Source organism: Trichosurus vulpecula, chromosome 4 (genome assembly GCF_011100635.1).
Source record: "Trichosurus vulpecula isolate mTriVul1 chromosome 4, mTriVul1.pri, whole genome shotgun sequence".
NCBI lineage: Eukaryota > Metazoa > Chordata > Mammalia > Diprotodontia > Phalangeridae > Trichosurus > Trichosurus vulpecula.
This window is the reverse complement of record NC_050576.1, coordinates 208,712,851-208,739,724: the sequence shown is the minus strand read 5'-3', so window position 1 is coordinate 208,739,724 and position 26,874 is coordinate 208,712,851. Positions and strand designations below refer to the sequence as shown.

Here is a 26,874-nt window from a genome sequence, read left to right as displayed (position 1 = left end):
CTAAGTTATCACTCTTTGCAGATGATATGATGATTTACTTAGAGAATCCTAGAGAATCAAGTAAAAAACTACTTGAAATAATAAATAACTTTAGCAAAACTGCAGGATATAAAAGAAACCCACATAAATCCTCGGCATTCTTACATATTACTAAAAAAGCCCAATAGCAAGAAATAGAAAGAGAAAATCCATTTAAAGTTACTGTAGACACTATAAAATATTTGGGAGTCTACCTGCCAAGACAAATCCAGGGCCTATATGAACACAATTACAAAATACTTTTCACACAAATAAAGTCAGATCTAGATAAACGGAAAAATATCAGTTGCTCATGGTTAGGCTGAGCTAATATAATAAAAATGACAAATTTACCTAAATTAATTTTCTTATTCAGTGCCATACCAATCAAACTACCAAAAATTATTTTACAGGGGCAGGTAGGTGGTGCAGTGAGTAGAGCACCTACCCTGGAGTCAGGAGTACCTGAGTTCAAATCTGGCCTCAGACACTTGACACATTTACTAGCTGTGTGACCTTGGGTAAGTCACTTAACCCCAATTGCCCTGCTTTCCCCCCTGCAAAAAATTATTTTACAGAGATGGATAAAATAATAACAAAATTCATCTGGAAAAATAAAATAATATTAAGGGAATTAATGAAAAGAAATGCTAGGAAAGGGGGCCTAGCCATACAGACATTAAAGTGTACTACAAAGCAGCAGTCATCAAAACTACTTGGTACTGGCTAAGAAACAGATTAGGGGATCAGCGGAATAGGTTAGGTACACAAGATGCAGTAGTCAATGGCTATAGCAATCTACTCTTTGATAAACCCAAAGAATCCAGCTTCTGGGTTAAGAACTATTTCACAAAAACTGTTGGGAAAATTGGAAAACAATATGGCAAAAACTGGGCATAGAGCAATATCTTACAACGCACACCAAAACAAAGTCAAAATAGGTTCATGATTTAGGAATAAGGCTGATATTATAAGCAATTAGGGAGAGCAGGGAATAGTTTACCTGTAAGATTTATGGGAAAAGGAAGAATTCATGACCCAAGAAGAGATAGACAGCATTACAAAATGCAAAATGGTAATTTTGATTATGTTAAACTGAAAAATATTTTCTATAAACAAAGCCAGCGCAACAAAGATTAGGAGGGAAGTAGAAAACTGGGAATCTTTACAACCAGTGTCTCTGATAAAGGCCTCATATCTAAAATATACAGGGAACTAAGCCAAATTTATAGGAATACAAGTCATTCCCCAATTGTGAAATGGTCAAAGGATATGAACAGGCAGCTTTCAGAGGAAGAAATTAAAAATATCTATAGTCATATGAAAAATGCTCTAAATAACTACTGATTAGAGAAATACAAATCGAAACAACTCTTAGGTACCACATCTCTCCTGTCAGATTGGCTCACATGACAAAACAGGAAAATGATAAATGCTGGGGAGGATGTGGGAAAATTGGGACATTGTTACATTGCTGGTGGAGTTGTGAACTGATCCAGCCATCCTGGAGAGCAATTTGGAACTATGCTTAAAGGACTATAAAAATGTGCATACCCTTTGACTGAGCAATACCACTTCTAGGGCTATATCCCAAAGAGATAACACAAGTGGGAAATGGACTAGTATGTACAAAACTATTTATAGCAGCTCTTTTTATAGTGGCAAAGAATTGGAAATGAAGGGGATGCCCAGCAATTGGGGAATGGCTAAATAAATTGTAGTATATGAATGTAATGGAATACTATTGTGCTATTAAGAAATGAGGAGCAGATGGACTTCATTATAACCTGGGAAGACTTATATGAATTGATTCTGAGTGAGGGGAGCAGAATCAGGAGATCATTATACATGATTACAGACACATGGTATCTGTAAGGTCTAACTTTGATAGACTTGGCTCCTCTCATCAATGCAAGGTTCAAAGACAGCTCCAAAAGACTCATGATGGAAAAAAGCTATGCACATCCAGAGAAAGAATTATGCAGATTTAGGCAAACTATTTGCTCTTTTTTCCCTTCTTTTTTGGTTTTGTTTCTTCTTTCTCATGATTCATTCCATTGATTATAATTCTTCTTTACAACTTGACTATGTGTAAATAAATTTAATGTGAAAGTATATGTAGAACCTATATTGGATTACTTGCTGTCTTGGGGGAGAGGGGGAAGGAGAGGGAGGGAGAGAAAACTTGGAACTCAAAAACTTGTGGAACTGAGTGTTGTAAACTAAAAATAAAAAAATAAATTTTAAAAAATGGAGCTGATGGAGGAGTAATAGAAGATGGATGAAAAGATGGGGGACAAATTCTATGGTAAGGTCCTGGATGAGAGATTAGCCTCAATGGGAAATTGGGAATATATTTCACCTATGATCAGTAGCAAGGAGGAGAGGGGTGGGGGGATAATTTTGAGACATCTGAGTTGAGTTGAGGTAGAACATGTTGGATGGCCTCAATCTTTTCAATGAAAAGTCTAAGAGGCAGATTCTGTGTATATCCAGCTTAGGTATGGGATTGGGGAAGGGAAGAAAAAAAGAACATATTTTGAACAGATGCTACAGGGAATGAAAAATTTAGATGAAAAGGGTGGAAGAGAAAGATTCCCAAGTAATTTTGAGAGCTCAGCTGAGGGTATGTAACAAATTTTTAATGAGTTTGAATTTGTGATTTCCTCCATCATCGCTCATGGTGCAAGAGTGGAAAAGTTGGATGATGAGGTTATCCAGGGATTAGCATTCACAAGTCAAGATCTGTCAAAGATCAGCTGGGCAAATGACTCATGACTTTACGAAACAGCGTAGCCAACCAAAGGTTCAAGGCTCAGTGTGAAAGGCAAGTAAAACCAGAGTGGGGAGGAAGAAAGTGGACTGAGAGAATAGGGGTGGGTCAAGGGACTGGAAATCATGATAGGGGTAGAAAATGGATTTAATTTTTGTACAAGAGTGATAGGGGGTAGGTGGATGTAAGCTTGTGGTAGGAGAGAAGAATTTCAAAATTTTGAATTTTGGAGGTGGTTCTGAAAAAATGGTGGGTTCAAAGTTATGATCATGTCAGTGTATGGTTGGAGTTGGGTAGAGTAAAAGATTGTACCATTAGGGCAGCATGCTGGCCATCCATCTGTTATTGTTTTTCTTTCTACACAACTGACTCACTTCCTTGTCCAATTGCACATTTTCTGTACGATAGCCCTTTTGCTACTTCTTCCACATAAGTCATCACTGGAAATAGGCTGCACCACACTTAAACTATCATGAATCTCTCCATTGTCTTTTGAGTCACCTGTAACATTTATTTTTTTTTGCAGGTTGTGGTGTTCCAAGAGTCACAACCCAGTAACATCACTGGGAGAACATCTATGTTAAGAATAAGGCTCTTTATCACCAGCATCTTACACATAATAAAGGCTGGTTTGTGGAATCACCTTTGAATGAACTAGCTGATGGTCTTCTTGAACAGGTACAGTTAGTTCTGATAGGACTTGTCCACCAGTAGCTACTCATTCCCTATTATAATATAGTCAATTTAATTTTTTGTCATGTTGTTTGTCATAGTGTCTTTCAACTCTGTTCTTGAAGAAATTATCCCTGATATACAGGTGTGAGTCTTCTCACACCTCTATAAGCTTTTGGCTTTTTTCATGTCTTACATTTTCCAACATATTTTTCAATGTCATTGAATATTAAAGCATCTGTTGGGGAATCTTATCAAGTTCTTTCTGGAATTTCTCTACTTCTTGGTCTTTTGTGTATATTCAAAGGATTATGATTTATAGATTTACAGATATATTGTTGTTATTCAGTCATTTCAGTCATGTCTTCAGTTTATTCAGTTCAGACTCTTCGTGACCCCATTTGTGTGTTTTTTTTTTAGCAAAGCTATTGGAGAGATTTGCCATTTCCTTCTCTAGTCCATTTTACAGACGAGGAAACTAAGGCAAACAGGGTTAACTGACTTGCCCAGGTCACACAGCTATTAAGTATCTGAGGCCAGATTTGAACTCAGGAAGATGACTCTTTCTAATTCCAAGCCTGGTGCTCTATTCACTGTACCACCTAGAGATAGAGTTTAGTATATGTTCATAGTATCATAAATTTAGAGTTGGATTTTAGAGATTATCTAGTCTAGTTAGTGGTTCTTTGTGGTTTTTTATTTGTTTTTGTTTTTTGGTGTCATAGACCTCTTTGGCTATCTGGTACAGCCTGTGGATCCTTTTTAGACATAATGTTTCTTTTTTTCTTAACTTAGAGGTTAGTGAAAATAAAAATATGTTTCCTCATTCAAATTCATGGATCTCCTGAAATCTCCTCATAGATTCCTTGCCATGATCTCCAGGTCAAGAACCTCTGATAAAGTCAGTGCAGCTCTCTGATTTTAGAGATGAGGAAACTAATATGTCTGCAGAGATTAAGCATCAAAGCCCAAAGTTACATAGACAGATTAGTGGCAGGGCTAAAATTTGAACCCAGGTTTTTAAGACTCTAAATCCACTCTTCATTCTTATACACTGTGTAGGTCTGAAGTCAGGAAGACTTGAGTTCAGATATAACCTCAGACACTTACTAATTGTGTGACCTTGGGCAAGTCACTTAACTTCTACTTTAGTTTCCTCAACTATAAGTGGGGATAATAACAGTACCTACCTCACAGGGTTGTTGAGAGGATCAAATGAGACAATATTTATAAAGTGCTTGGCACTTGGTGCTTAATATATGCTTATTCTTTCCCTACCCTTCAACCTCAAAGAGAAAAGAGGTATCCTCCATATCAAGAAATTGAATGCCAGCTTCCCACATGACATACAAAATTATTTATCATTATACTAAAAGAATAAGGCTCTGGATTTTAGTGCATAGGCTGCAATTATCGTCATGATACTCTGTTTGTACTCATGATGGTCATTGCAAGGTGAGATACCAATTCTGCTATGAAATGAGATTCCTTATTTTCTTTGGATATTTGATGAAACCAAATTAATGATTCCTTTGGGTCTATTAATTCCTTATTTGAATCTATGAGGAGAACTTGTAATTCATCCTTCAATTTAGCTGCATTTTCTCTTTTTTGGGTCTGATTTCATTAATTACGAGTTTTTAAATATTGATGTGATTTAGTTTTTATGATGGTATGATGATTTATTGATCATTAGACAAAGATCTCAAATGTAAAGTACTAAAAACTTAAAAAAATAGTAAAAGTTGTTTATAAGTAAAGCTCTGTCTTTGAGCATCCTTTCCCCCCTTTTCCATTACCATTCACACTGGGAAAGCCAGAGCAGGTTGCATAGAACTAAGGACAATTATTTTCTTTTTCCTTTTTTCATTGGTTGTTATGGCAAAGGAATTTATTAGTTAGTGACCAACCTATTGGTAATGAGTCTCTCTGTTCTTAGCTGTGTTGGTCCACCTCAGTCTGGTGTTGGGACCATATTCAAGGTCTTTCCAGTATGGTTGATCCTGGGGTAGGTGAGTGGTGCAGTGGACAGAGCACCACGTCTGGAGTCAGAAAGACCCAAGTTTGAATCTGGCCTTAGACACTTACTAGCTATGTGACCCTGGGCAAGTCATTTAACTCTGCCTCAGTTTCCTTATCTGTAAAATTAGCTGAGGAGGAAATGGCAAACTGCTCCAGTAACTTTGATAAGGAAACCCCAAAAGGGGTCATGGAGAGTTGGACATGACTGAAAATGACTGAACAGCAACATTCTAAGGATCTCAAAGAGAAAGAGAGAGATAAGGGACCCATATGTACAAAAAACATTTGTATATGGCTGATCCTGCTGAAATTTGTACTCCATCACCAGAGTCTTCAAAAGTCTGGGGTCAGCTCCATGCCACAAATAGGCTCAGGAGTAAAAATTCATGGATAAACTTGGAGATATAGGCAAAAGTGGATTTAAAATAAATTGTAAGTGAGCCAGGCCATAATTATTATTTTTTTTTACTTTGAAGGTTCATTCCATTATATTATCAAGCAGAGAGAGATGATGTATGTGGATGACAAGGGCTTAATTTTATTTTAACCCATTCTGTAATGTTGTGACAACTGAGAGGGAATCATATCCAGTGGATGAGAGCCCCAATTCAGAGCTTATCCCTATAAAACTTTGCAAGCTTTTCTCAACTGAAATGGATTCCATAGCAGTTATCTATTATTAATATCTGAATCTCTCAAGGTCATTATGTGTATGCTGATTGGGAAGAGATTGGTGGTGGTGATGGCATAGTAAAACAGTCAAGGGCAATAGGTCTTCAATACAATAGGATCCAGTCGATACAGAAGCAATGCTGGGTTCACTCTTTTGTGAAAGTAACCTCAGACTATATCCATTGAAATCCAAAAGGAACAAAACTAACCAAAGCTCAAAGCAGAGAAAATCATCATTGTTGGGCCAAAGTGCCCCCATCATCTTTGCATAATAGGTAACATACTTTTTGAAACTTACAAAGGGGAGAAGTAGGAACAATAGTTCCTACTTGATTAAGTACAGACTGAGCCCTGGAGAACTTTATTAATCAGGCATCCTGGGAATTTGCTTAACATGCTGTTTATAGGTCAGTTTTTGCAGAAGCAAAAAGTTTCTAGGATGTTGGAAGGGTTTTTTTGTTTTGCTATTATCAGTTTGGGGGTTAACCTGAGCATGACAATTATTCATTCATTCAGCAAGCATTGTGGGGATGGAGGCATGTGTGTATGTACATATGTATGTATGTATATGTATACACACACATACATATTTATATGTATGTGCATGTGTAAAGATGAATAATCAGAGTCCTTGGTCTCGAGAAACATAGTCTGGTTGAGGAGGTAAGGCAATAAAAATACAAAAAAGGATAATGAGAGGTGATCAGTGTCCCAAGAGAGATACAAGCACAGTGCTTGGAACAGGAAACATTAATTCTGGCTATGGGAAATCGTAAATCAAGGTGGCAAGTCAGGGAAGGTGAGATTCATGGAGAAGTTAACATTTGACCTAGGTCTTAAAGCATGGTTATCATTTGCACTTGCATGGCTCAGTGGATAGAACACTGGGCTTGGAATTAGGAAGACCTGAGTTCAAATCTAGCCTCAGACATTTATTAGCTATGTGACCCTGTCAAATTACTTCACCTCTGTTTGCCTTAATCCACTGGAGAAGGAAATCTCTCCAATATCTTTGCCAAGAAAGCCCTGTGAACAATATTGGTATTCTATGATTCACAGGATCATGAAGAGACATCCATGATGAAAGAACTAAACAATAACTGCAAAAAGAATTTTCACAGACATTTTACGAAACATTTTAAGTAAAGGAAGAAGTGTGAGCAATGACATTGAAGTAGGAAATGATAAGGTATGTTTAGGGAACAGCAAGAATTTGGCTGGAGTAGAGAATAGATAAAGGACAGTAATAGGCTATGTAGAAACAGAAAACTTAGGAACCAGCCAATTAAAAGTATTAGTAGAACAAAAGAATTTTAAAGATGGAAGCACCTTCCAGTCTCAACCACCTACTTTTATAGATGTAGAAACTAAGGTTCAGAATTATTAGGGAACTTGACATAGTTATATAGGGATATCTCTGAGACTGGAACTCAAGCCTCCTGATCAGTTGTCCTTTGCACCATACTTCAGCATCAAGGACTTTGAGGCTAAGTAATAGCCACAGCCTGTGTCTTACCATATTCCATCTTTTTGCCAAAGATGCTCCACCAGTGGAGGGTCCCTGTTTCAGCACTTATGAGAATGGCAGATTTCTTTAGAGAGTGATCTGTGCAACGATGCTGCAGGAATAGTAGTTTATTCACAGGACCCAGTGAACTAAAATGAATAAAAATGAGATCTCTGAGGAAAGATGAAAAGAACTAGAATCTTTTAACTTTTAATAATTATTGTCTTAATAATTTTCTTCAAGCAGATAAAGCTCACATATTCAGGAATTCCTTGTCAGCTAGTCACTCTATCCAAAGGAGTCAAGTGGTTTTAAACTTTAGCATAAACAGTATGTTCAGAAAAAATACAGTTTCTCCCAGTCATATTCTGTCAATTCAGAATTTGTGCTAATTTGGATAGGATGTAGGTTGAAATTTACTTTTATACTTTCTGAAAAAGGGTCTGGAAAATCAATTAAAAGTATGATTACAAAGAGAATATTTAACTCAGGAGAAAAGATTTTTCAAGAATTTATATAAGGTGATAAATATGCCAATTACAAACCATTAATTCATCAAAGCAAATCTCCAAGTACTTGGCAATGCTTAGTTATCCATTTGCTCATTCCCTGGTGCCTTTGAACAGGCCCAGAGCTCTTTCATCTTAAAAAAAACCCCTTCATTTGACCCTATTATCCCCTCAAACTACAGCTCTATGTCTCTTTGCCCTTTAATGTTTTAACTCTGAAGAAAAAAAATCTATGTATACTCTTCTGCCTTCTTTGTCGTACTTCTTACTCACTTCTCAACTCCTTACAATCTAGTTTCCTTCCCCACCACTTTACTGAAATTGTTCTTTCCAAGCTGACCAATGATTTCTATATTGCTGAATATAGTGGACTTTCCCCTTTCCTCATCATTCTTGACTTCTGTGCATCTTTTGGCACAGTTGACTAACCCTACCTTCTGGATGCCTTTTCCTCCATAAGTTTTCACATTGTATTTTCATGGTTCTCTTTCTACATGTTGGAAAGATCCTTTTCAACTTACTTTGCAGGATCATCATTCATATTCTTCTCCCTATGTGTGTGTATACAGCAAGTCTCTCTCCTGGGCCTTCTCCTTTTCTCTCTTTCCACCTCACTCTTGGGGATCTTATCAACTCCCACGTATTCAATTATCATCTATGTGTATTTGACTCCTAGATCTACATAACTACTCCTCTTCACTGTCCTGAGCTCCAGTTTCATATCTCTAACTGGCTGCTGGGTACCTCCATCGAGATGCTCTGCAGACATCTTGAACTCAATGTCTTCAAAGCAGAACTCATTGTCTTCTCCCTCTTAAACTTCCTTCTAATTTGTCTATTTTGGTTGAAGATACCACTTTCAATAGTCACCCAGGTTTTCAATCTAGGATTCGTTTTTCACTCCTCACTCTCACTTACCTCATAATCCAAACAAGGATCAAAATTTGTCTTTTTAATCTCCCCAGCATTTCTTGCATCTGTCCCCTTATCTCTATTCATGCCACAACCACCCTAGTCCAAGTTCTTATCCTCTCTTGCCTGAACTATCACAATAGCTTTCTAAGCAGACTCTCCACACCTTCCTCTTTCCAGTTCATCTTCTATATGGTTTCCAAATTTGATATTTCTAGAGCATTTGTCTAAGTCATGCACTTGCTGAAAACGTTTCAGTGGTTTCCTGTTGTATTAATCAAGCAATCAGAGAGCCAATCAGCATTTAAAAATACTTATTCTGTGACAGATACTGTGCTATATAAAACTAGGAGACTGGGTGTTTTGATACATAGAGAGATTTGAGCAACTGCTTATGGGGAAATAGGCTTCTCCAGTTTATTTATTGAACAAACTGAAGTGGGGACTCTGATCTAGTGGAAAAATTGATATGAAATATTGAAATTGGAGCATTAATTACCCAATTATTAGAGTATCTCCCTCAATATAATATAAACTCCTTAAGGTAAGAGAATGTTTCAATGCTTTTTGTTTTGGTCTCTGTATCCCCAGTACTTAACACAGTATATGTCACAGAGTAAATAAATACTTTAAAAATGCTAATTGTCTGACTGATTAAGTAGTAATTTATTGATTGATTGATTAAGAAACTACCCAAACATTCCTTTATATTATAATAGACCAATTTACACCATGCATACACAGGACTCAGAAGTAATCATTCATAGTAGCCTAGAGTTTGATTAACCATAGGAATCCAATTACTGGGGTAAGGATTCATTATATAACAAAAACTGGCGGAAAAACTGGAAAGGAATTAAATTTAGACAAATATTCTATACCATATGTCACAATAGTATAGAATATATGGATATACCAAATGGTTATAAGAGCTAGGTATCAATAATCATATGATAAACAAATTAGAGGAATAGAGGAGATACCTTTCACAACTATAAATTAGGGAAGAGTTCTTGATCAAATAGAAGATAGGATAATAAGAGATTTAAACTGACAATTCAGATTACATATAGGAAAACGAGAAATTTAAACAGACTATTTAGATTACATGAAATTGAAAATTTTCTGATAAAACAAAATTGCAATTAGAATTAGGAGGGAAATAGTTAACTAAAGAAAAAAAATCTTTGAAGGAAATTTCTCTAATGCAGATCTGATATCTAACATTATATAAAGAATTAATACAAATATATGAGGTAGTACTCTTCCCCAATTTAAAAACATGAATAAATTCAATAAAGGCAACCTATTAACAGCCATATGAAAAAATTATAAATCACTAATGATAATAGACATTCAAATTACAACAACTCTGAGGTTCTACCTTACACCCATCTGATTGGCAAAGATGACAAAAAAGAAAATAAAAGAGGGATCGTAGGCAAGAAGGCACACAAATACTTTCAGTCGAGTGGTCTAACCATTCTAGAAAACAATTTTGCATTATACCCTCAAAAGTCAATAAATTGTGCATACTCTTTGACACTTCAAGAAAATTACTAGTCTTCTATTCTAAATGAGGCAGCTCAGTGGTTCAGTGGACAAAACACTGGGCCTGGTGTCAGAAGATCTGAGTTCAAATTTGGCCTTAGACACTTATTAGTTGTATGACCCTGGGTAAGTCACTCAACTGTGTTTGCCTTAGTTTCCTCATCTGTAAAATGAGCTGGAGAAGGAAATGGCAAACCACTCCAATATCTTTGCCAAGAAAATCCTCAAAGGGGTCACAGTGAGTTGGAAATAACTGAAATTGACTAGATGAAAAAATTCTAAAGAGAGAGAGAGAGAGAGAGAGAGAGAGAGAGAGAGAGAGAGAGAGAGAGAGAGAGAGAGAGAGAGAAGGAACCCATATGTACCAAAATATTTGTAGAAGTTCTTTTGTTATAACAAAGAACTAGAAAAATATTTGTCTACCAATTGGAGAATGGCTGAACAAATTATTGTATATGAATGTACAAAAGGGACAGCTTCATAGAAAACCTGAGCAGACTTGTATGAACTTGTGCAGAATGAAGTGAGAACAAGGAGAGCAATTTGCATAATGACTATAACACTTAAGAGAAATAACTATGAAGGACTTCAGAACTAGGATTGATGTGATGATGATGATGGTGAAGATGAAGATGATGATAACTGGATTCATATAACACTTTAAAGTTTACAAAGTGCTTTGCACATGTTGCCTAATTTTATCCTCATTACAGCTCTGTGCTATAGGTGTTATTATCATTCCCATTTCACAGATGAGGAATCATGACTGCAAAAGATACATGATGAATCACATAGAAGCATAGAAGCTGATAATGGAATATCAAATTTGGGGAAGAACAAGGTCAGCTTGGCTGGCAGGTAGAATGACAAAAGGGTAGTGATATTAAATCTCTGAAAAGGTAGGCGAGAAGTAGATTGAAAAGGGTTTTAAATGTGCATACTCATATGAAGCTCAGGATAAATGTTATTTATCAAATAACATTTTGTCTTAGAGGAAATCAAAAGCCACTCAAGATTCTTGAGCAGGTAAATAAAATAAGGGAGCCTCTGTCCTGTCCACATAAAATAAGAACAAAAACACCCAAGCTCCTGAGGCATTAACTTCTACCTGATCTGGTCACAAACCTGTTTTGTTTCTTTGTGTGACCCATTTCTTCCTTTCTGCTTTTGTTGAGCTTCTTGGGTTTTGGACTCTATTTTTGAACCTGAAACAAGGATAACCTTGACTGACTTGTTTAGCACTTTGATTTAGTTTCCCTACCAGGTACTTTACCAAGAGAACATTGTATGCAGTTGCAATATTGTTTTAAGAATGACTTTGAGGTGCAGCTAGGTGGTGCAATGAGTAGAGCAATGGCCCTGGGGTCAGGAGGACCTGAGTTCAAATCCTGCCTCAGACACTTGACACATGTACTAGCTGTGTGACCTTGGGCAAGTCACTTAACCCCAATTGCCCTGCCAAAAACCAAAAAAAATTTAAAAAATTAAGAATGACTTTGAGCAAATAAGTTATTTTGCCTATATAAATATCCAAATTAACTATAAAAGACATATGAAGATGTTGTCTGCATCTAGAGAAGGAACTGATTTCAAGAAGTATGAATAGAATAATTTTTGACACACACACACATACACACACACACCCTATTTTTATCTAGTGGTAACCAACTCTAGGGTGGGGGGTAAGAAAGAAAAGAAATTTACATGATAATTTTGTTGTATATTTGAAAGGAATAGCAAGTTGCACATAGTAGATTTGCAGTTTCTTTTTTTTAAAATTTATTTTTAGTTTTCAACATTCATTTCCACAAGATTTTGAGTTAAAAAAATTCCCCTAATCTCTACCCTTCCCCCTACCCCCAAGGTGACATGTGTTATGATTGCCCTTTTCCCTAGTCTGTCCTATCTTCTATCATCACCCCACCATCCCCTTTACCCTTACTTTCTTGTAGGGCAAGATAGATTTCTATACCCCATTGCCTGTATATGTTATTTCCCAGTTGCATGTAAAAATATTTTTTAACATGTGTTTTTAGAACTTTGAGTTCCAAATTCTCTCCCTTCTTCCCTCCCTACCTACCCTCCTTGAGAAGGCAAGCAATTCAATATGGCTTATACATGTATCATTATGTAAAACACTTCCATAATAGACATGTTGTGAAAGACTAACTGTATTTCCCTCCATCCTATCCTGTCCCCCTTTATTCAAATTTCCCCTTTGACCCTGTCCATTTTCAAAAGTGTTTGCTTTTGACTACCTCTTCCCCCAATCTGTCCTCCCTTCTATAATCCCTCCTTCTTATCCCCTTCCCAGCTGCTTTCCTGTAGGGTGATACCCAATTGAATGTGTATGTTATTCCCTCCTTAAGCCAAATCTGATGAGAGCAAGATTCACTCATTCCCTTTTACCTGCCCCTTTTTCCTTTCCACTACAACAGCTTTTTCTTGCCACATTTATATGAAATAATTTACCCCATTCTATCTTTCTCTTTCTCCTTCTCCCAATATATTCCTCTCTCACCCTTTAATTTAATTTAATTTAATTTATTTTAATTCTATTTTTTTTAGACATCATCCTTTCATATTCAACTCACACTGTGCCCTCTGTGTGTGTATATATATATATATACATACATATACATTATATATATACATACATATACATTATATATATATATATATATATATATATATATATATATATATATATATATATATATATATATATATTCCCATCAACTACCCTAAAACTGAGAAAGGTCTCATGAATTACAAATATTATCTTTCCATGTAGGAATGTAAACAAAACCTTTCAATTTTAGTAAGTCCCTTATGATTTATCATTCCTATTTATCTTTTCATGCCTTTCTTGATTCTTGTGTTTGAAAGTCAAATTTTCTATTCAGCTCTGGTTTTTTCATCAAGTATGCTTGAAAGTCCTCTATTTCACTGAAAATCTATATTTTTCTCTGAAGTATTACAGTCAGTTTTGCTGGGTAGGTGATTCTTCGTTTTAATTCTAGCTCCTTTGACCTCGAGAATATCATATTCCAGGCCCTTTGATCCCTTAATGTAGAAGCTGCTAGATCTTGTGTTATCCTGATTGTGTTTCCACGATACTCAAATTGTTTCTTTCTGGCTGCTTGTAATATTTTCTCTTTGATCTGGGAACTCTAGAATTTGGCTACAATATTCCTAGGAGTTTTCTTTTGGGGATCTTTTTCAAGAGGTGATTGGTGGATTCTTTCAATTCTTTCAATTTCTATTTTACTCTATAGTTCTAGAATATCAGGGCAGTTTTCCTTGATAATTTCTTGAAAGATGATGTCTAGGCTCTTTTTTGATCATGGCTTTCTTGTAGCCCAATAATTTTAAAATTATCTCTCCTGTATCTATTCTTCAGGTCAGTGGTTTTTCCAATGAGATATTTCACATTGTCTTTCATTTTTTCATTCTTTTGGTTCTGTTTTACAATTTCTTGCTTTCTCATAAAGTCATTAGCTTCCACTTCCTCCATTCTAATTTTTTTTGTTTTTTTTTTTGGGTCTCCTTTAGCAAGGCATTGACTTGTTTTTCATGGTTTTCTTGCATCATTCTCTTTTCTCATCCCAATTTTTCCTCTACTTTTCTAACTTGCTTTTCTAAATCCTTTTTGAGCTCTTCCATGGCCTGAGACCAGTTCATGTTTTTCTTGGAGGCTTTTGATGTAGGCTCTTTGACTTTGTTGACTTCTTCTGTCTGTATGTTTTGGTCTTCTTTGTCACCAAAGAAAGATTCCAAAGTCTGAGACTGTATCTGAGTGCATTTTCGCTGCCTGGCCACGTTCCCTGCCAACTTACTTGACCCTTGAGTTTTTCGTCGGGGTATGACTGCTTGTAGAGCAAAGAATACATTGTTCCAAGCTTGAGGGGATGTGCTGTTGATTTCAGAGCTATTTCTATACAGTCAGCTCTGCCACATCAGCACTCCTCCTTCCTCAAGAACCACCAACCAGGACCTGACACAAATCTTCAGCAGGCTGTGCACTCCTGCTCTGATCCGCCACTTAATTCCTCCAACCAGGTGGGCCTGGGGCTGGAAGCAACTACAGCTGTAGTTCTGTAGCTGCACCTCCCCCACTGTCCCTGGGGTGGTGGCTGAACCATGAACTCTGTACCCCGCAGCTTTTCTCACTAACCTTCTCTGTTGTCTTTGGTGTTTGTGGGTTGAGAAGTCTGATTCATGGTGCTAGGGCCTGTTCTGCCTGGCACCCTGTCTGGTTGATCGTGCTGCCGCCCACGCTGAGCTCTGCTCCCCTCTGCTCTGTGCATGATAGACCTCATCCAGCGATCATCCAGGCTGTCCTGGGCTGGATCCCTGCTTCCCTCTGCTTTTTTGTGGGTTCTGCAGTTCTAGAATTTGTTCAGAGCCATTTTTCATAGGTTTTTGGAGGGACGTGGTGGGGAGCTCATGAAAGTCCCTGCTTTCCAGCCCCCATCTTCTAGTCTATTTTTTAAGGTGTCAATTTCTTCAGTATTTTTTTTTTGGGTTTCTTTTAGCAAGTTGTTGACTTGCTTTTCATGATTTTTTGCATCACTCTCATTTCTCTTCCCAATTTTTCCTCTACTTCTCTTACTTGATTTTCCAAATCCCTTTGAGCTTTTCCATGGCCTAAGACCAATTCATATTTGTCTTGGAGGCTTTTAGTGTAGGATCTTTGACTTTGTTGACTTCTTCTGGCTCTATGTTTTTATCTTCTTTGTCACCAAAGAAAGGTTCTATGGTCTGAGTCTTTTTCCTCTGCCTGCCCATTTTCCCAGCCAATTACTTGACTTTTGAGCTCTTTGTGAGAATATGACTGTTTCCAGGGTGGAGAGTGCTTTGTTCCAAGCTTCAGGGGTTTTTCACTGCTGTTTTCAGAGCTACTTCTATTCTGAGGTGGTATGGTATGCCTCTCCTGGCCTGTGCTCTGGTCTGTGAGTGATCTCAAGCACTCCTTTCTGCCATGTAACTACCAGGAGGACTCCCTTTCCACATCTACCACAAGCTCTGCCACACCAGTGCTCCTCCTCCCCTAAGGACAGCCAACCAGGACTGTAACCCAGATCCAAGCAGGGTAAAGCAAGAGAATGCCGCCTTAGTGCCAGCAAAGAGATCCCTGCAATCCTGCTCTGATCAGTCACTTTGTTCCCCTCACTGTCTGTGGGCCTGAAGGTGCAGAAGCAGCCTCTGCTGCTGCTGTTGCTGCTGCCCCTGCCGCAGTACCTCCATCACCTGGGGCTGGGGCCAGACTTAGCATTTCTCTCACCCAGGTCCAACAGTTTTCCCACTGACCTGCTCTGTTGTCTTTGGCATTTGTGGGTTGAGAAATCTGGAGACTGCCACAGCTGCCAGTGATTCAGTACCCTGAGGCCTGCTCCATCAGGTCTACTCTGGCCTGGTTTTTTCTTGCGTGGCTCGTTTTGGGCTGCACACCATTCCCAGCATGGTGCGATAGACCCTTCCCAGCAGTCATCCAAGACATGTTGGATTGGAGACGTGTTTCACTCTGTCATTTCATAGGTTCTGTAGCTCTAGAATTTGTTTAGAGTCATTTTTACAGGTGTTTGGACATATTTGGGGGAGAGCTAAAGAGAATCCCTGTTTTCATGCTGCCATCTTGGCTCCATAGCCTCCTCTTTCTAGATTTGCAGTTTCATGTGCAATTATCTTTTTTTATTATACTATGTTATGGGAATGCTTGTTTCATTCCACTTATTAAAAATAAAATAAATTCTGAAAAAAAGGTTTTGGAAACAATAAAGAGTGATGAAAATGGGGAAAAAAGAACTTTGATTTAATTTGTCTACCAGGTGCCTACTTGCAGCTCCCTGTTTTCATGGAGCCCCTAAATCAGGACTCTATTTCCTTACTTGAAGCTTTGCTACTATATGTTTTTTCCTGTAATAGTCTTTCCTCTAAATAAAACTATGGTTTCTATTAGATCCCTGTTGTGCTTGGCCAGACTCAAATTCCCAACCCCTTTTGGATTACTTTTTCTGCCTTCCCTTGGGGCTAATGCTTTTAGAACAATAAAGATGAAGATTCCATAATTTTGGTTTTCTCCATGTGATGTGGATAGTATATAAATAGTTTGTATGGATTACAGATGCAACTATAGGACATATGTGGACTTTGTAAGGATGAATGCTTTATGGACATTTATAGCTAAGACTTGCAAATGGAACTATTCCTGAACTTATTTTATTAGCTCCCAAGTGAAATGAAGACTAGACAGACATGCCTCATTGTTGTGGTCACACCTGAGGGTGAGATAATTTCAGTTTTTCTGTTTGTTATGGTGTGAATGCCTTACCCCTTCAATACTTAGGCATTCTGAGCACCTCTTCCATAAAAATGGAAAGCAGGCAGGAAAAGACTGACTCTAGAGGAAAGTAACACCATTAATTGCTTTGGTTTGGCTTTAACAAATGTTGCTGGGGGAGTGAGGTGATGTTCTCCATTCTAAGGATTCACATAAGGAAATATTAAGAAGCATGACCTTACCTTCACTATTCCAACAATGAAATGGAAGAAAAATATATCATGGGACCTGGATGAGAACTTGACACTACTTCTCAAAAAAGAATTATTTTATATAAACACATATATGTGCATATATACACACATGTGCATATATGTATGTATGTCAGTCAATCAATAAACATTTATTAAACCTTACTATGTACCAAGCACTGCGCAAAGCACTGGGGATGCAAAAAGAGGCAAGCCCTCAAGGAGCCTACAATCCAATGGGAGAAACAACATGCAAACAAATATATGAAATTAAAACTACATATAGGAAAAATAGGAAATAATTAATAGGGAGAAGGCACTAGAATTAAGATGGGTTGGGGAAGGGTTCTAGTAAAAGATGGGATTTTAGTATGTAAGGTAGTTAATTAAAGACCGCCAGCAAACCAAAATCAAATAAACATGCAATGGATTACAACCCTTGTCATTATAAAAGTGGAAAACAATGAATTAACACAGACAATGCTTTTTATTTCATGTGCCCCTCAACTTCCATGTACCTGCGTCTAGAGCAGGAATTAAATTATAGTAACTTTAAGTACCGAATGATGACATTGGATGAACATTTGTGATCCAAAAACCTGTGAGTGCTTATGAGTTCTATCACACAGGATTCCTACCATGTGAAGAAATTTCAGTGAGATGGAATAGGAGAAGGGAGGAACATTTATTGAAGATCATGGAAGCAGAAAATGGAAATCTGGCATTTTACTTGACTTCTCTAATCTGATGGCACTCTCATCTCTGGGGAAAATTTAACGGATTTATTATGATAGCATCTGACCCCTAAATGTCATGAGCTAGATGGTGCTCAGCAAAGTAATCCTATAAGCAAATGAAAAGAATTGATGAGGTCATAAGATTCATTTGTAAAAATGCAAACTTCCTTCCTCCAGGAAGATTTCACAGGTAGTACTTATCTACTTGTCTGGCAAAAATTATTTGCTCCAGGTAAGTCACCATAATAGTTCACATTTTTTGGGGCTTAATTTTATAAACTTCCTTCAACCCTATGAGGTAAGTAGTGCCAATATTACTGTCCCAGCTTTGTAAAGTAAGAAATAGATTTAGAGAGATTAAGTGACTTCCATTATCACATGGCTAGTAAGTATTGGAGCCAATATTCCCTCTCTCAGGGCTCTGACTCTAAAGTCAGACTCTTGCTAGCTCAGCTCTTTAAAATGCATGATTACTACTCTTCCATTCTGTTGGCCTACACTGGCAAGTCCCCCAAATCACAAATTGTAGCTCTCCTCTCTTATTTCCCCTTCTCATCTGTTCTACCTTGTCACCTGTTACCTTCCACTGGATCCTTGCCTCCATCCAACCCTAAGATGACACCACACAGGGGCCAACATGATTGGTGAATCCTTGCCTAGAACTTCTGCATCATCAGAAATTCCAGCCAAGCTGCTCACTTCCTTTCCACTCACTCACTGGTATGTTCCAACTCTACAGTCTCCCTTTTTTCCTAGCCTTCATATAGTTATGCCCCACTCCCAACTACTTCCCACCTTGCCTTAATGTACTATTTTCCTTGTTGGAATGTAAACTCCTTGAGAGTGGGGACTGTGGTGTTTTCTTTCCTAGCACAATCTCTCTGTCTCTCTGTCTCTGTCTCTCTGTCTCTGTCTCTGTCTCTCTGTCTCTGTCTCTCTCTCTTTCCCTCTCTCTCTCCCTCTCCCTCCCACCTCTCTCTCTCCTCTCTCTCTATTCTCTCTCTCTCTCTCTCTCCCTCTCTCTCACTGTCTCTCTGTCTCTCTGTATCTGTCCCTGTCTTCTTCCTGTCTCTGTCTCTCTTTGTCAAATTCTTAGGAGGACAAACTATGGGAGGAAAAACCCAACCTTACAGGATATCCCCTACGTTATTAACATATTATTGGAAGAACTTAATATGAGTCTTTAGTGTAGGGCAACACTTTCTGAGATTTATGTAAAAATAAATGACTTTGGAAAAGGCAACCTATTAGTAATAAGGCCTCCATTTAACCTGGTCACCAAATAATGCACCTTGGAGAAAAGCCATTTACAACTGACTTTATGCTCTCTTAGCTTCCAAGGTCACTTGGATTTGTCCTCAGAAGAGGTGGGTTTGAATTCCAACTTTGTTTTTCTCATGGGTAAAACTGGAAGAATATACTTAGGCATCTACCTCACAGGGTTGTTGCTAGACAGATGATTCCTCAGGGTTATTGTGAGGATAAAATGAGATACTATTTATAAAGCACTTTGCAAACCTTAAATCTATTTATTATTATTATTAATTTATTTTTATTATATGGAATGTGCTTGGTAAACAGCAAAGCACTAGGTAAATGTTAATTATTTTTATTATTAACACAATTTTAGCCTCTGAAAATGATGTGTTTACCTTTCACGTGCCACCTTTCTGACGTAGTGATGGGGCCGCTGGGTTTCCACGTTCCATACAATAATTTCTCCATCAAAGCTGGCAGTAGCAAGGAGGTCAAGGGGAGGACAGTAATCCACAGCTAATATATCTTCCTTGTGTAGTTGCCCTCCTTTCCAAGACTTGTCTGCAGGCACATATAGAGCCTAGAAAGAGTCAAAGAAATGTACTAAAGTGGGCTAACAGTAGGGGTATTTCACTTTCCCAAATTAGGCCAGGCAAATTCTTTCCAAATTCCAGGACCTAGTCAGAGTTCTTAGGGATCACATGACTGCTGGTTACCACCCCCCCTCCCCAAACCCCACCCCACAATGTGAATCGCCAAACTTACTCAATAGACAATGTCTGAGTGTCCTCTGGGGGTAGATAGTCTGTCTCTAACTGCTAGTAATTAGATGAACCAGTGGCATAACTACCAACTTTATCTCCCTTCAGTAATCTAGTGGTTTATTTCTCCCACCTTACCTATTCATCCTCCCCCTCAGCTGACTCCTGAAATTACTATATTTCTCTCAACATGTTTATGCTGATTACATATTTGTTTTGCCTTCAAAGGGCAAGTATAAGCCTCTTTACTCTCTCTATACTCCGGGTATCTTCTAAATGACTTTGTGCTCTGTGGGAACTCAATGAATGTTTACTGAGCAACTAAGCATTTCTCAAAATGTTATCTCACCTCAAAAACCTCATAATTTTTATTCTGTTCCCTGTCTGTAGAAGGGGTGAGGGTTGGATTATCTTAAAAGGCTATATATTTGTATGAACCAATACAGAGTGAGGTGACAAGAATCAGGAGAATAATTCATACAATTAACTACATTATAAAGAAAAGCAACTTTGAAAGACTTGAGAACTCTGATCAATAAAAAAGCCCGGTTCTAGGAAACCCATGATGCTGTTGCTCGCCACCTGACAGAGAGGTGATGTGACGTGCTCAGGATGCAGAAAGAGAGATACATTTTTGGATATGATTGTACAGAAATTGTTTTTGGCTTGACTAGGCATTTTTGTGAAAAAGGATTTTCTTTTTCTTTTTTTCTGAGGTGGGGGGAGGCAGGTGGGAGGGAGAGAAAATAAATGCTTGTTAACTGAAAAAATAAAATTGTTTAAACAGTTGAAAATCTATGGGGAAATACAAAAATCAATAAGACATAGTTCCTGACTTCAGGAAGCTTCAAACTAGTCAGAGAACCAAGTCATAAGTATGTCATTGTAGTAGGTGCCTAACAAATATTTGTTGAATTGATTACAAGGGATATTACCAAGGCAATAAAGAATAGGATACATCATAGACTGGTTCAGATTAAGGAAGCTATAAGAGTTTCAAGAAGGGCATAATACTACGGATTAGAGTAGTCTAGTAGCATGTCATTAGCATATTAATTTGAACTTATTTGTACATTGCTGTTTAATTGTCACTTTTTTGGATGCTTTCTATCATTTTCATTAATCTTCATACTCCCTAGAGGGTAGCAATTGTCTTTTCCTTGTATCTAGACCTACCACTGAGCCTAAAGTGAATAAACAACTCTGAGAATCCAGATTTTCTTATTCAATAAGATATCGTCTGACTAGTCTCACAGACCATTGTTTGTAACAAATGCCACCTAGTCTCCCTTATCTCTAGGCTAGCTTACCTCAGTTTTTGAGCAGTCATAAAGGATGATTTTCCGATTCCATCCTACAGTAAGGAATACGTGTTTTCGAACTGGGACCACCCCTGTCACTTCTGCATCTTCTACCACCTCCAATTTGTGCAAGATGTGACCTCTCTGAATATCCCAGACCTGTTTGTGTAAGAGCTAGGTGAGAAAGTTTTAGGATCCATTTTCTCCCACCTCCATGGCCAATGCTGGATAGATCATTGCAGTATCTTTTCTGGGAGCTCCTTCCATATTATTTCTCCCAGAGAATAGAAAAGTAGCATGGACTAGTGACTAGAGGATGAGACTTGTCATGAGGAAGACCTGAATTCAATTCCAGCCACCGACGCATGCTTAGTTGTGTGACTGCGGTTGAGAAACTTAACGGCTTAATGCCCCAGGCAACTAAGACTATAAGGAAGAATAATTCAAACCTTACATTGGACAATTCACAATGACAAGACATTGACAATGTCTCGCTGACGTTGGACCGATAGTAGCAAGTGATAATAATAACTAGTACTCTAAGGCTTATAGAGTACTTTAGTAGCATCTCCATGCACAAAATACAAATGAAAACTATGAAGGCAAAAGGTGTAACTTGGTTGTGCCAGAGCCCTTCTGATTTGCTTTCACACATACCTTGAGAGTGCCATTTCGGGCAGCCGTGATAAGCCTTCTACCTGAAGTATCTAGGGCCATGCAGGTTAATTCCTCCTCACCATGGATGTTGTTCAGAATGAATTGCTTCATGCCAGTCTCGATATCCCACACTGCAATGGTGGAGTTGTGACATCCTGTCACTACCTGCCATGAGATAATTTGGTTTCAAATTCCTGTTAAATTGTGTCTATTTGGAAACCAGGCTAACAAAGGTTCTCAAAAGATATGAGTAAAATATATCTCTTTTCTCTTGGTTGACACGGGTTTTGATTCATCTCTTAAACAACTGATGACCATTGACAATATTCTTTGAAAATCCACCATTGGCAAAGAAGTACTGTGCTAAGCATAGGGGCAGTGTGGAGCAGTGGGTAGAGCACAGGATCTGGAGTTAGAGGACATGACTTTGAAGCCTGTCTTTTCTAGTTACTAGCTGTATGTCCCTGGGCAAGTCCTTTCTCCTTTCTGGGCCTCAGTTTCCTTATCTGTAAAATGAGGAGCTGGAATTAGTTGATATTTACAAATCTATGGAAGTTACAAAAATTATCAGATTCATAGCTCCTCACTTCAAGGAGCTGCGGTCTACTTGGAAAACCAAGTCATCAGTGTGTGAAAGGCTGAATAATATAAGAAATGTCACAAGCCTGTACAGCATCATGTACACATACATCATATGAATGTCTGGGCAAAAGATGCTGTAGGAGTTGGGTGAAGTGGGCATTGGTATGGGTTGGAGTGGTCTGGGAAGATTTCTTGGAGGAAGAAATACTATTTGATAGCATCTCTAGAGTCAAAACTGACCTTCAAAGTCATCTAGTCTGTCTCTGCTTGAAGCGGGAATCCTCTCTACTACTTTCCCCAAAAGTGAATGTTCAGGCTCAGCCAAAAGACTTCTCCAGACAAGGATCTCCACCTCTTGCAGTAGCCCATTTCACTTTTGGATAGCTCTGTCAGCATATGTCCCTGGGGTTGAAACTAAATCTACCCCCTATAGTTTCCATTGATTAGTCCTTTCAAAGCTAAACAGGATGTCTGCTTCAGTGGCATGCTGGTAAATGTTTAACAATCAGTTCTCCTTAAGCACAAGACATTTTTGTTTAATCTGTATTACTAATTATATTTTTCCATCACTTTAACCCTAGATATTGGCAAAATAATAAATCAAGCCCCGATTTGTAGGTTTGACTATTTTCGAGTTATAAATGCTCACACTGAAAATTTAAGTTTGTTCTCCCATATAAGCTTGGCTTGAGCACACTGGGACTCTGCTCCTTCTTTCACATGGTAGCCCCTTAAATACACATATCATGCCCTCCATATGTTTTTCTTCTTTAGGATATATTACACATATGATGTGTATATAATACATATAATGCAAACATATGTTTATGTAATATAAATATGTTAAGGAAAAATATTAAGCCTCATATTACACTCTGTGTTTTGGGGCTCTAGTCATGTAGAAACAATTTTAATTAATTCAACATTGACCTAACATCTAAGTAGCTCTAGCTTGTAAAGAGAGATAACTAAACTGGTTTAGTTTCCACGTACTTCACGACAATTCTAGGTAACATAGGAATCTAGAAGAAGAAAATCATAACATGTTAAAATACAGTTTGAATGAACATTTTAGAATTGTTGAGTAACCAAGTCACAATTCCATTTCTTCCAGGATTCCTCCCCTCCAGAGATCAATTGAACTCTTTCCAGGAATCTTTATCAAGAATCCTTTCTGCATTGTCAGTAGGCATTGCCACCTTTTCAGTGGAATAGAGGGCACTTCCCTTTGGTGGTTCCAAGCTAATCACTCTAGTGAAAGAATAAAGGCGAGCTTTCCCTTAGCTGGGTGAGTAACCCAGTCATTTTAGGGGTGAAAAGGCAACAAGAGGAGAGTTAAGTTTGGTCATTACTCTAAGAAAGACCTTTTTGTTCTCAACCAATCATTCACCTTTCCAAGGAGCTTTTCCCAGGTGTTTGAAAAGGGCTTTATAAGAAAAATATTTAATATTTTCAGTTTTACTAAAGAGGAGGTTTTTTAATATGCTTGTATAAATATGCATATTTGTATGTATATGTGTGTGTATTTTTACATATATACTGATATGACAGTTATCTGAGGCCCTTCACCACTCCGATCACCTTCCACTGCAATGATTCTAGGTTGTCAATGTCTTTATGAAAGTGAAGATTCTGGAACTGCACCTTTGGTGTTCTCTAACTGCATTAGTACAGGACTCTTCACAGTGTAAAATGAAATGGAACTCTCCCATTTTGGCTAGGCTCTTCCTCTCTCAATAATGGGAGACCCCCAGAGTATAAGAAAGGATCAGTTTCTGGATATAACAGGTATATTTAGACTTTAAGAGAAGAAACAGAGACATTGATGCACACAAGACCTGGATTGAGAACTGGGCATTTATATGACCTCCATAGGGCATCATGTGCAGTTAAGAATCTATGTCATCGTTATATGAATTGAGGCTGAGTGAAATGAGCAAAACCAGGAGAACATTGTATACAGTAACAGCCATAGCGTGCGATGACTGACTTTGATAGACTTAGCCATTCTCAGCAATCCAAAGACCTAAAACAATTCCAAAGGACTCATGGTGGAAAATGCCATCCACACCCAGAGAAAGAACTATGGAGTGTGAATGCAGAGTGAAACAGACTATTTACTTTTTTTTGTTTTTTTTTCTATCTCATGGCTCCTATTTCTTCTAATTCTTTTATACAACATGACTAATGTGAAAATATGTTTAATAGGAATGTATATGTAGAGTGCATGCTATCTTGGGGAGAGGGAGGGGAGAAAATTTAAAACTTATGGAAGTGAATGTTGAAAACTAGAAATAAATAAATTAACTTAAAAAAAGAATCTATGTCATCCCGAGATGCTAAAATAGCAGCGTATAGTCTTTCATCTCTGAGATGAAACTCTTACTGGTCCTAGGTTATAGGCTCTTTTTCCTTCTGAAAGAACTGAGCAATACTATGCCAGGATTTCAACTGAGCCCATAGCTGGAGACAATGTCATGTCCAGTGAAGAGTTAAAAGTCCCAGAAACCTATAAGAGGTACTTTAGAAAATGAAGGTCAGGTGAAGTGACTCACTCAGAAGATATGCATTGCTCAATAAAGAGTGGCCACTATCAGATGTGGAAGTGGCTCCTCCTTGCACACATAGCAAGAATAAGAATAACAGTCATAGTTAGCATTTGTTATGTTCTCTAAGGTTTGCAAAATGCTTTACAAATACCTCATTTAATTCTCATAGCAACTCTGGGAAGTAGGGGTTATTAATATACTTATTTTATAGATAAGGAAACTGAGACTGAAAGAGGCTACGTGACTTGCCAAGGGTCACACAACTAATAAGAATCTGAGGCAGGATTTGAAGTGAGGTCCTCCTGACTCCAGTTCTAGTGCCTTATCCACTGTGCTACCTAGCTGCCTCTATATGCCATGTACATATGTGCCTCTGTACTTATGAGCCCTCTTTTGTTTACTATCCATACCAATTAGTACTATGTGTGTTTAAAAAAGAGTGAGCCATAGGTTATTGGGGGTAGGGGGGAGTTTTTTGTCTTTTCCTATGACACCTCAGTTAAATATATTTGTTTTGAGCTAATTGTATCACCTGGCTCACAACCAAAGAAGACCATATTGATAGGGGCTCATGAGCTATAGCTTTAGGAATGTGGACCTACAGATTACCTTGAACCTGGGATATTCATCCTTTAGGGGACCGAATTTCTGAGAGATTTAGGTGGAGGGCATTGTCCATATAGGTGCTAAATTTTGTATAACTCTCCTTCACCCAGAGCTCAGGTGCCACAACCTTCAAAATGACATTTTTAATGACATTTTTGATTCCCCTAGTTGTTAATATTCTCTCTCTCTCTCTCTCTCTCTCTCTCTCTCTTTCATTTGGTATATACTTTTATTTATTTATATGTGCCTGTTGAGTCCCCATGGTAGAATATAAACTACTTGAGGCCAGAGGTTATTTCATTTTTCTCATTATATTCTTAGTATCCATTATAGTGTCTTGCACATAATAGACAATACGTTGTTTTACAGACTTGAATTGAAGGTGGGAAAAAGATATGTGTACATGTTAATCTGAGGTCCCATCCCTTTAATTTAAAAAAAATTACATTATTCAGATTCTTAAACAATGTACAGGAAGCCAAATCTAGGTGAAATTTAACATCAAGATACTTGGAACTTGTGGATTCCAAATTTAACTCATTCTATTCTTTACTTATGCAGTACCTACTCTGGACTACCCTATGACTTGCACTCACACTGATGGGCTGGGTCTTCCAAAAGTGGCTGGCACCTCAGATAAAGCTATAGCTCATGAGCCCCCACCCATGTACTTCTCATTAACCATAAGCTAGTAGACATTATTAGCTCTTAGCAAAGTTAGCATAGTAAAAACAGCAGTTGCAAAATATTTATTCTCCTGTTACCCAAGGTACACTCTCCAAAAATATATACAGTGCCCATGGTAAGGGTAGGCACCTTCTTAGTGGTAGCAAGGTACACATAAAGGATAGATGTGTCCCAAATGCTACAAACTTCTGGTACTTTGGAGGAGTCTGGGAATTCATCCTCTTTTTCATATAATCTTCATACAGACCCCCTCATGTTCATTAACTCTGCAGGGTGGGTTGTTTAGCTAAGTTCTTATGGTCTGCTCCTTTCCATAGCTCAACCTTCTGAGGCCAGGTGCCCCATTCTTTGAAGATGCTTCTGGCATCAAAAGGTTGCTTTTTTTGTTGTCATATGTATGGGGAGTGTATGTCCTCAACTCTGCCTTGAATCCTTCAAACTGGCTAACACTTGAACTGATGGATGGGGTGTTTCCCTAAATTGATGCTGGACATCATGGCTGTTGAGGCGAGGGAAGAAAAAAGAAATTCTCCCCTGCCCCTATATAAAGGTTTTCTCTACAAAGAA

General features: G+C 37.9%; 1 protein-coding gene across 1 annotated transcript in view; it reads right to left on the bottom strand.

Annotated features, from left to right (window-relative positions):
- Positions 1 to 26,874, bottom strand: part of LOC118848415 (WD repeat-containing protein on Y chromosome-like) — a 152,864-nt gene that overhangs the window by 49,301 nt on the left and 76,689 nt on the right. Inside the window, exons 14-17 of the mRNA XM_036757277.1 lie at positions 21,884 to 22,048; positions 21,236 to 21,385; positions 19,560 to 19,744; positions 7,674 to 7,813 (exon numbers count right to left, since the gene is read on the bottom strand). Of these exons, the coding sequence (XP_036613172.1) occupies positions 7,674 to 7,813; positions 19,560 to 19,744; positions 21,236 to 21,385; positions 21,884 to 22,048 (640 nt within the window). The remainder of the gene's footprint in view (positions 1 to 7,673; positions 7,814 to 19,559; positions 19,745 to 21,235; positions 21,386 to 21,883; positions 22,049 to 26,874) is intronic.